The 10,987-nt window shown below is 36.3% G+C and overlaps 1 protein-coding gene across 1 annotated transcript; it reads left to right on the forward strand.

The window, feature by feature from the left end:
* Positions 1 to 7,279: 7,279 nt before the first annotated feature.
* Positions 7,280 to 10,685, forward strand: LOC142633545 (uncharacterized). Its single transcript, XM_075807785.1, has 3 exons — positions 7,280 to 7,342; positions 8,933 to 9,950; positions 10,045 to 10,685. The coding sequence occupies exons 1-3, from the start codon at positions 7,280 to 7,282 to the stop codon at positions 10,683 to 10,685; spliced, it is 1,722 nt and encodes a 573-aa protein (XP_075663900.1).
* Positions 10,686 to 10,987: the final 302 nt, after the last annotated feature.

Genomic DNA, 10,987 nt, shown 5'->3' on the forward strand with positions numbered 1-10,987 from the left:
AATGCCATTTAGAATTTGTGGCCAAAATGGCAATACCCCTTTCAGACAAACTTTTCAGCAAAATGCCCCTTCTCTGAAACTATTTAGGGATATGTCCTTATTTGAAACTCGATTTTTAGAAAATCGAGTTATAGAGGAAAATGACTTAAATTTTTTTTTTTTTTTTTTTTGTGAAACTCGAGTTCCACTTGAATATTCCTTGGAACGGAACTCGAGTTCCACAAAAAAAATTTTCTTAAGTTATTTTCCTCTATAACTCGATTGTCTAAAAATCAAGTTTTACATTGAAACTCAATTTTCTAAAAATCAAGTTTCAAAACAGGGGCATGTCCCTAAATAGTTTCAAACAGGGGGAATTTTGCTGGAAAGTTTGTGAGAAATGGGTAAAACTCCATTTTGGCCTAGAATGTATTTTTGATGATTTGACCTATGATCCTTCATAATTAAGGAGGCGTTATGGAAATTTCTTTAGTGATGATGTTGCTCATGGTCGAAGAAAAAATGAGAGTGACTCTCCCAGCAACTCAGAATGTAAGTCCCATAAGTCCTATGGTAACTCATACAAAGGTTCTCACACAGTTTCCACAACAAATAGCATAGTGACTACCTCAATGACTTTGATGAGTCCAAACAAGTTCTTGTCAGTACACTTAGGTGAGATTTTTTATCTTCAAATAATTGGCAATACAATTATCATGGAATTTATTATAGCATGTGTGGGGGGTAAAAACTCTTGAATATACATTTGGGCTTTGGGTCTGATTGGTTGGTACCAGTTTGTTTTGATTAGGGCCTTTAGGCCCACAAGTTAGTCTGTACTGCAGAGGTCCGAGGAGTTTTCCGAGGAGGAATGTCTCCTCGGACAGACTCGGCAATGACCCTAGGACTTACTAAAGGGGTTAGAGACAAGTTTCTAGAAAAACTGATGGGTAAGAGGGTGATCCAAGCACCCTTTAGAAGCAAGGATGTGTGAGAAATATCTGAGGAAAAAGCTGCTACCACCACATTAAAGACCCTGCATCTACCTCTCTGGCCGCATTAATGGGAAAGTGACCTCTGAACAGTAGAATTCAGCCTTGCTGCTATTATTTAAAGACTTCAAGAATGTGGCGGATGGGACAAGTATCCAAGGGAAAGATTTGTGTGACACGTGGATGAACCAGTAAAGAAGAAGTATATAAGGAAACGAGAGAGGAAAGAGAGGGGGATCTGCACTTTCTGCTGAGAAAAATAGGAACTAAGAATTGTAAACTTTGATATAGAAAGAGAATATTTATATTACTTGTCCTTGGCTTACGTCCGAGGAGGTCTCTTTGTCATATTCGTTTATCATTAGCATCGATTGTAGCTCTCTAGCCTGCTAATCGAACTTCCAACATCCCGAACCAAGACTTCCAAATCCATACTTTACAAATTTTATTGCATAAGGCTCATTGGGCGTGAGTCCAACACTTGTTTTTGGGTCCAGGTACAATTGTGCGCTTACAGCATGATAACTGTAAAGCAAACTACTATAAATTATTATCACATAGCCATGAATTTTGATTCTATATATTTATTATACCAAGCAATGCTTGATGCTTTTGAATCTTTCAGATTCTATCCTATATGTTTGATTATCATGAATAATCTATTGTTTCAAGTTTAGGTTATCCATGATACTCAGATTCAAAGTTTGAGCTTTTAGATTGAGTTTTTGTATAAAGTGATTGCATCGTTGTGGTGCCATTCATTGCTTTGAGAAGCACAAATTTGACTTGAATGAAATAAGATGGTCTAAATTTTATATGAATGAAATAAGATGCATGTGGCAGTGTTGTCAATTGCCATTACTCTGTATTATATACTATATATTAACTCTAAGACAAAATGACATAGCTCTTCATTATGAATAAGTTTGAAAAGCTCCAAACCAATTTAAAGCCAAACTTTGTCTGAACAAGAATGCATGTTTTTATTAGTTCTTGCCTTTCCATTATGAGTTCTTGCATTCTTATCTATCCAGATAAGGTATATACTAAAGTGGGATAGAGAGAGTGAGATAAAAGATTTGAACTCAATTACGACACCATTTCAAGGGAGGCAAATCACAATACAGGTTTTCGAATAAATATTTGAATAAACCTCGATCAAGTATTTTTCTTATCTTCACGATATTAATCCAATTCAAACCTAATTTCCATTCACAAATGGTTAAATTATTAATTTTCATGATCTTTAAATGTAGAACCAAAATTAATCCCATATCTAGATTTCAATTAAACCTAGTCAATTTCGATCAACCCTCATAAAAATTAACAAAAACAAGGTCTAACCTGGAAAACCATGAAATCACTTAATTTAGTTAGTAAAATTCAAGAGTAGGATAAAATACGGTATCAAGATTGTTTGCTATTAGTACTTTAATTGATATTGTTATAAAATTGAATTTGTGTATAATTTATATGTTTATAATTATTATATTTATAATTTAGTGCAAAACTCAAATACAGTACTTTAAGTATCCCTTTTAAATTTCTGCCAAAAATGACATTAAAATGTCTTTTTTCTTTTTTCTCTTTTCCCTTCATCCCCTAGACTATGAGAACAGCTTATTGCTTCAATTTAGAAGGCAGCTTAGAATTTGTTTTGTTTTGATACTTTAAAATAAAATTTTGAACCCCCTGACCCAATTTTTTTTAAGTCCAATTGAAATAAGCTTGAATATGATCCTCTTGACAATACCTTAAACTTTTTAAAACAGGGAAAAAAAAAACAACAACAAACCAATTTGATCTAATAGGCCAAAAAAGTAGTATGCCCAACATCAAAATTAGAAATTTCAAGAAAGCACAAATTTGACAAAAATTACTTATTACTTCTTTGCTTTGACTTATAAATTTTATTATGTTATTTGTTGAGTGTAGATTAATTGGGGCCATGGGCCAATAAGTTATTGGGTAGCAATGTTACACTAAAAGACAATTAAACAATTAGACAATGGTGATTCTAAAAAATAGAAAAAGAAAATAGACAAGAGGTGTGGTATAGGGGTGCGATTGAGTGAAGATAAATGCAAATGTTAACATATCAAAAAATTTCGTAATACAATTACAAAGATCAATAGTTGTCAAAGTTGAATTGATAAATAAAATAATTGTAGTGAGTAAAGACATAAACTAATAGATAAAAACATTTTAAGCAATAATAATCAAAGTTCACTTATAACAACAATGATTAATATGTTATTGCTTATCAAAAAAAAAATTGTATTTAGAAACAATAGATAATTTCTAAAATTTAATCTTAACAACAATAATTAATATGTTTATTGTATTAAGAAATAATATATAAAGTGAACTTATAGTTTTATTTTTTTTGGTTCTCTTGCCAACATTAGGTACAAATTTGTAATAAAAAAACCACCTAAACTACAAAATCCATACCTTACTCAAGATTAATTTTCTTAGTTTAAATTTCTGAGTTCTTAATGACCTCCCTAGGAAAAAAAATCCTATAGCAAGCACTATGCTCTGGTTGATGTTAAGAAGAACTCACCAAACATTAGAGCCATCTCCCAATATTGACCCAGGTGACTTCGATAATTATTTCTTCTAGCTGCTAGGGCTATCCATGGGTTGGTTTAGTTGAGTTTGTGCCTAACCCGGACTTGATCTAACTTTGTTAGGTGACAAATTGAAGGACCTACCGTTGATCGATACGGTGATCAGATCGGTTCGAGTTGGGCTTTGCATGGGTTGAATTAGTTTCGGTTGGAACTGAGAAGGCAGTGGCAATCGGTAAATCTCGTTGGAGATTTCAAATTTCCTCCCGATCTCACCGGAGATCAAAAGATCTCGACTAGATTTAGGTAGAGATCTCAAGATCTCGGCCAGATTTGGGCCGAGATCTTGTGATCTCCATTAGATCTGGGGGAAGATCACCTATGAAGCACGGGTGCGGCGTTTGGGCCGCCGCACCCGCGTCGGACGCGGCCGGACGCGGCGACGCGCAGGCGACGCCGCTGCCTGCGCGTCCGTGCCGCGTCCGGCAATAAAAAAACATTTTTTTCGGCGCGATTCGCGCCGATACGGCGCCGATTCGGGCCGACGCGCGCGAAATCGCGCCGATTCGGCCCGAATCGGTCGGTATCGGTGAAATCGGTCTGGCCGAAATCGGCCGATACCGGCCGATACCGGCGAAATCGGCCGATATAGGCCGAAATCTGCCGATATCGGCCGATACCGGCCGAAATTCAAAAAAAAAAAAAAAAACAACAACAACAACAGGTGCGTATGGCTGGAAAAAAAAAAAAAAAAAAAAGGTGCAAACGCACCGTTTTGAAAAAAACCAAGACCCAACCCTCTCCTTCTTCATTTTTCTTGAGTCTCTCTCCCACTCTCTACCTTCACTCTTCAGCTAGGCTCTCTCCTATTCTCTGTATTCTAGTTATTATTTACCATTGCTCTTAAATTTGGTATATATTTATATAATGTAAAAAAAGTATGTTTAGCAATATATTAAAAATATAAATAAAAATATTTTTAATAATTTTTTAATCGCCGCACCCCGCCGCACCCGCACCCTACTTTTTCAAAAATTGCCGAGTCCCGCACCCGCACCCGAATCCCGAAACGCACCCGTGCTTCATAGAAGATCACAATATTTTTGCCAAATCTAGGTGGAATCTTGGACGACACTGTGATTGGGTCTGGTGGCTGGGTCTGGTGGGCAGCCATTGTCACTGCTGCAAAAGGCCCATGGTTGGCCACCGTTGAACTTGGCCTAACCCATGGGAATATCTTAACTCAATATACAGAATGTTGTTTCCCAACCCAGATCATTGCCGCTCGCCACTCGAACCATCAAGGTCGCTCAAAGAACAAACCTATGGTTTTCTTGTTTTGAATAAAATTAAGGAAGAAGAAACAAACTAAAAGAATTTAGAAGACCCAACTCCCTTAGACTAATCCATGTAGACTACACCCCCAAAACCTTCACCCACTGCACGATCCATGAGAAACACGATCCATGAGAAACCAGACAAAGCGCCTGGGAATTCATTCCAATAAAGAATTAGTGAACATCAAATAAAAAAAAGAGGAGCAATGTCCTCGGATAAGTCTTCTAACCAGACTTCTAAACCCGTACAATTCTTTGCCTTTTTGGCTAGTGCATCCGCAACAATGTTGCATTTACGATTCACGTGGCAAAAATTATAAAACTCTAAACATGCAGCTTGGAGCCGTATATCTTCCAAAGTGTTCCCATAAACAGAGAAATCATAATTCCCTTGGGAAATGGCTTGAATAACCTCAGCAGAATCATCTTCAAAGATCACCTTCCTGAGTCCAAGTTCTTTTCTCCTCGTACAATCATACATCCACAGGCGGGACCAGATATATATGGTTGACTAAAGAGCAAAGTGTATGAGAAATTGAGAGAAATAAGATTGATTTGATTAATTAGCAAAATTGCTACAACCTCTGTTTATATAAGAGGCAAAGAAGAAATAAAAGTAGCTTTCAAACTGTAAAATGACAGAGAGCTGAGGAATGCTAGGATTCTCATTAACTGAAAAATGAATTTTACACCAAGAATGTGTTTGGATAGTGCGTCCACGTCCATGTCCAGCGTCTGGGCTCCCTTTTTTTTTTTTTTTCCTTCCCAGCCGCAGTTGTTGACCAAGTCTTCCGTGAACAATGCATTTGTGCACTGTTTACGGACCCACAAATTTTACTTTTCAGTCACTTTTTCATTAAAAATGGGTCCTGCAATATTATTCACACATTTTAAAATTATTTTGCTACAGTGTTTTCAGTTTTCAATTTTTAATTTTCAGCAATAAGTTCTATCCAAACAGACCCAAATGAATCAAGTAAAATAATCATAAAACAGAGCATGGCTCTAGGCGCGAAACAAGCTAACAGAATTGTAACTAACTATCCAATGGCAAATTGACAGCTGTCTCCTCTAACTGAATTCTTCTTTCCCTTTGCACGTGTGAATTGTGTGAGTTCATTAATCAAAACTCCCCGTTTTGAGCTTCTTCTTGCTTTGTCGTTTCACTCTTAAGTCTGCCTTTACCTCTGTCGTTTTGAGTTTCTTTGTTTTCAACACAAACTATGTGGATTTCCCGCCTAATAATCTAACTGACTAAAAGCACTCGTGCTCATGACAACTAAACTAATATCTATATACTACTAAAACTAATAGCCTGTTTGGATGTTTAAAAAAAGAGGGAGAGTAGAGTAGAGAGAAGGAGAGTAATTCAATTACCTTGTTTGGGAGTTTTTTAAGGAAGGAAGGGGAGGAGTTTGGAGGGGTTTGAAGGGGTTTCAACTACCTCCAACCCCTCATTTTTAATTCCCCCAAATTGGAGAGATTTGGAGAGAGAGTAGAGCACATAAAATTATTGATAAAGTAAATTACCTAATTTACCCTTATTATATTTATAAAATTACAATGTTAAAAACAAGAGAAAGGGCTAATTACTCCCTTCTCCCTTACTAATTATAAAAACATCCAAACAAAGTGGAGGATAATCATTCTCCTCTACTCTCCTCTCCACTACTCCCCTCCCCTCTACTCTCCTCCCTCTCTAAACTCCCAAACAGGCCATAAATGTAGTACAGATACAAGAACTAAAACAGAGAGTAAGACTATAGTCGTTTTTTGAGCTTTCTTCTTCTTCTGGCTTTCTTCAGTGTTTTCTTCCAAGACCAACTTCTTCTTTGCTGATAATAACTTCTTCTTGACCTCATTATTTTGATAAAGTGAGACGACCCATACTTGATTCATTCTGTCGCATTTCTCTCCCTCTTATGATTCTGCTCTTCCAAAACTTTGCTTCACATCAGAGTAAGGTTCAAGCTAAACACTTGCACAACAGGGCAGACCTAGGCCTGATGTAGAGAGTGGATGCACAACTCAAGCCTCACATGTAGCTAGGCTAATGGACTTAATTGAAACTGTGCCACCTCATGAGCAGTTCATACACTCTTGGTGATGATATCAGATAGCTTAAGTAATTAGTTAAGTGATTAGGCACTCCAAGCACACATGTACATAAAAATTGGCTGTAATTGTTTTTCCCTCCAAATTCCCTACAAATCAGGGAAGTTTGTTACTCTGTTTTTTGCTTCTCTCAGTTACTTGTATTCTCTTTTAATCAATAAAATCTAAGTTCTATATTAGAGAGAGAGTGGAATTTTGTACTTCGCAATCACATTGATACTTTAATAGGGATTGAAAGCAAATAATCAAGCTTGATATGATTTGACAGAGCGAAAGAAGAAAAATGGCTACTGATGGTTTACTTGCTATTAGAAAAGATCACTTCATCTTCAATGTTCCCAACACAGTATTATCTTTTTGAAGATACCAGAAACATCCACCAGTGATCTCTACAAGTATGTAACTTAACTTATGTTTCTCTCTTTCTTTCTTTTTTCTATTTTCTTTCATCTCTTTTCTTGGTTGATTGAGATTTTATTGAACTAAAGAAGTTAAAAAAAATCTACAGAAGAAAAGCTTGAATTACAAGCTGCAAACAAAAACTGCAATAAGAAAACATAAAAACCTTTTCTTTTAGTTATTTATTTGTTGAAGCCTAGAATATCCCTGCCATTTTCTTTTTCTTTTTATTTATTCGTTGGTATCATTTTCAATTCCCATGAAATCTTGATTTCAGGCTAGCAATTTCAGTATGTCCAGAGTTAATTTCTTATTAGTTAAATATTCCAATGGGGGGCGGGGTAAGAGAATAGAAACTTAAGAAAAAAAGGATTGGGTTTTGCCATACATATGAAAGAGTATACAATAATGGTGTATTTGGTGAATCAAATATCATGGACTAATAAGGAACCATTCTAACTAGTTGATAATTTTTGAAGAGATTCCTTGAAAGGTTTCATTAACTCTAATTCATGTAAAAAAAAAAAAAAAACAGATATGCTACGCCATTTACTGTTTACACGGAAGAGGAATTGGGTATCGATAAGTCTGATGCTAGGAATACCCCATTATGTCCATTTGATTGTTCTTATTGTTTTTGAGGATACGTGAAAAAATCTGTTGGGTGTAGTTGCTTCCTCTGATCCAGTGAATCAGATTTTCATTTAGTCTTGTAACTTTTCCTTTGCTGTTTTGTTGTTATAATTTGAGGGTATTGGAGCACAGCTTTCTTTTGCCTTGTACCCTAGAACTAGATTACATTTTTTTTTTTATCTAATTCAATCAATTTTGTGCTTATGATTAAGCATGTTTCTCAAAGTATGACTTCTTTGAATCCAAGATATGAATCTTTGTAAGTTTTGAGGAAGAATTTGACGAAGTCAGAGCCATGTAGTCTATCTGTTAGTCAAACTAATTCTCTTACACATTTAAAGTAGAACATTATACAATTATAACATTTTTGCAGTCCTGAATTCATGGTGATAATACAGATATAAATATGGATTTTTCATATAACTCCATTGGTTCTTATAGTTTCATTTACTTGAGTGAATTGTGTGATGCACTCACTTTATTGCTTAGCATCTGAAAGCTTTTTTTACGTTCTTGTGAAGTTGATCTTGGGGATATCTCACGACAACTAATATATGCACTGTTGTACATTTGGTTGATACAGGGTTCAATATCATAATTTTTTTTTATTTACGTCTTTGCCTGATACAGGGGTTCCAATTAGCAGAATGGTGGATACTTTTTATTTAAATTTTTAATGTCTTATTGCTTGTATAATGATGGTTCTGATCTCTTTCGTGAACAATTGCATAATTAAATTTACTTTGGAGGGTGTTGTGCAGTTTTTGTAGTTGAAACTAGGGATGTTATCATGAAAAAAGTAGACCTTGTTGTGAAAATTCTTAATTCATAATCAATGTGCTTTTTAAAGCTTTAAATACATTGAATGTTGTCTTATAGCATATAGATATTCAATTGTTGATAGCTTGATTTGAAGGAGACTCTTGGAACCTGCTTTGGGGAATCTGTGAAAGTTGTTGGCACTTTGATCTACAATAAGGGAAGGAAACTCATGGAGTGTTTTCCTTTAAGTTTTGGGAATCAGTGGAAGGACTGGGAGGTGCGAATTCTAGTTTTAGTAAGCCTCATATTGCAGATGGTACTTATCAGTTTTGGCAAACAGAGAAAATTTACAAGCAGAAGAAGTATCAGAATTGTCCTGTGGTGTGCCTATTTGATGGCTGATTCCGTAGCAACTTTTGTGTTAGGTGTTATCTCAAAGAACCTTTGGGATGTCAAAGATGACCAAGATAAGTATCTCCTTGAAATAACTGCATTTTGGGCACCATTTCTTCTATTGCATTTGGGCGGCCCTGATACCATTACAGCATATTCCTTGGAAGATAATGAGCTATGGTTAAGGCACTTGCTTGCATTAGGCTTTCAATCAGTGGCGGTAATATACATTTGGATTGTAGCTGGGACAGATTCTCAACTCTGCATTCTTTCAATTTTGATGTTTTTCCCAGGAATAATCAAGTACGGTGAAAGGATATGGGTCCTCTGGTTAGCAAGCAATGGGAAACTCAGAGAATCCTTGCTCCCTCCTCCTGATCCCGGTCCCAATTATTACAAATTCTCGAGGGAATATACTTTAAAGCAGTCTGAGGGATACCATGTGACTGTAGAAGAGATTGGGGATCAGTCTATGATTCCTTTTATCGAGAATGAGTTCATTCCAGATGGAGCTGAATTGGTTACTGCCTACGACTTACTCCAAATTTTCAAGTATCTTTTTGCTGACCTTATCCTCAGTTTTGATGATAGGAACCACAGCCAATCTTTGTTCAATAAAATTTCTTCAGATAAAGCTTTTAGAATGATAGAGATGGAACTTGGATTTATGTATGATATACTCTATACCAAAGCAACTGTAATAAATTCATCCATCCCATGGCTGGATTCTTCACATATTCAGTTTGTCTTCCACTATTATTGCGTTGGTAGTCTTCTCAGTCCCAGTCATTGATAAGCATAAGTACTCAACTATTGATCTAGTCTTAACTTTCCTACTGCTGATTGTTGCTATACTGTTAGAGGTATATGCAATTTTCTTACTGCTCTCCTCCGACTGGACCAGGCTTTGGTTGACTAAACATGAAACCACTTGCATTGGCCAAGCCATTTCTTTTATTCAACGACCTGAACAGCCTAGGTGGTCAAATTCCATGTCACAGTTCAATCTGTTGAGCTTTTCCCTCAAAGATAAGCAGACGATCTGTTATGGAATCCAGAAGCTCCTTCGCATTGATAAAATGCTAGAAAATAATCGGTATACAACCTGTGAGGCAGTCACTGTGGATTTGAAAGAAATCATATTTGAGTATCTCAAAGAGAAATTCGATCATCTCAAAAGAAGTTCAAATGATGAGAGTGTTCTCAGGACCTTGTGTTCCTTCAGAGCAGGTGAAGTACTTGAAAAGTTTAATCATAATGAACTGGATTGGAGTATTCAGGGACAGTTTGACAAAATAATTCTTATCTGGCACATTGCTACAGATCTCTGCTACCACTTGGATTGGAAAGACCAAGAACCTGCTATGTCAAATGTTAAGTTCAGCAACTGGCTATCGCAATATATGCTTTATCTTTTAGTCATTTGTCCTTCCATGTTGCCGATGGGGATTGGGATGATAAGGCTTCAAGATACTTGTGCTGAGGACACCCGATTTTTTTAAGATCATGAGTACATGGCAGATAGTGTGGATTACAGTCATAGGTCTAGGAACACTTTCTTGTTGGGTGTAAATTGCTTCCTATCAGGAGAACCCGCATTTGACAAATACCAATCATGTGAAATACTGTCTAAAGTGAACACTCCAGTTTTGCCAGCTAAAGTGAAAGGGGACAGAAGCAAATCTGTGTTATTTGATGCATGTAGGCTTGCATCCAAGTTGCAAGCTATAGAAGATAAAAATCAGAAGTGGGAGATGATTACTAGGACTTGGGTGGAGATGCTTGCTTATGCAGCCTGCCATTG

This window comes from Castanea sativa, chromosome 5 (genome assembly GCF_040712315.1).
Source record: "Castanea sativa cultivar Marrone di Chiusa Pesio chromosome 5, ASM4071231v1".
In the NCBI taxonomy this organism is placed as follows: Eukaryota; Viridiplantae; Streptophyta; class Magnoliopsida; order Fagales; family Fagaceae; genus Castanea; species Castanea sativa.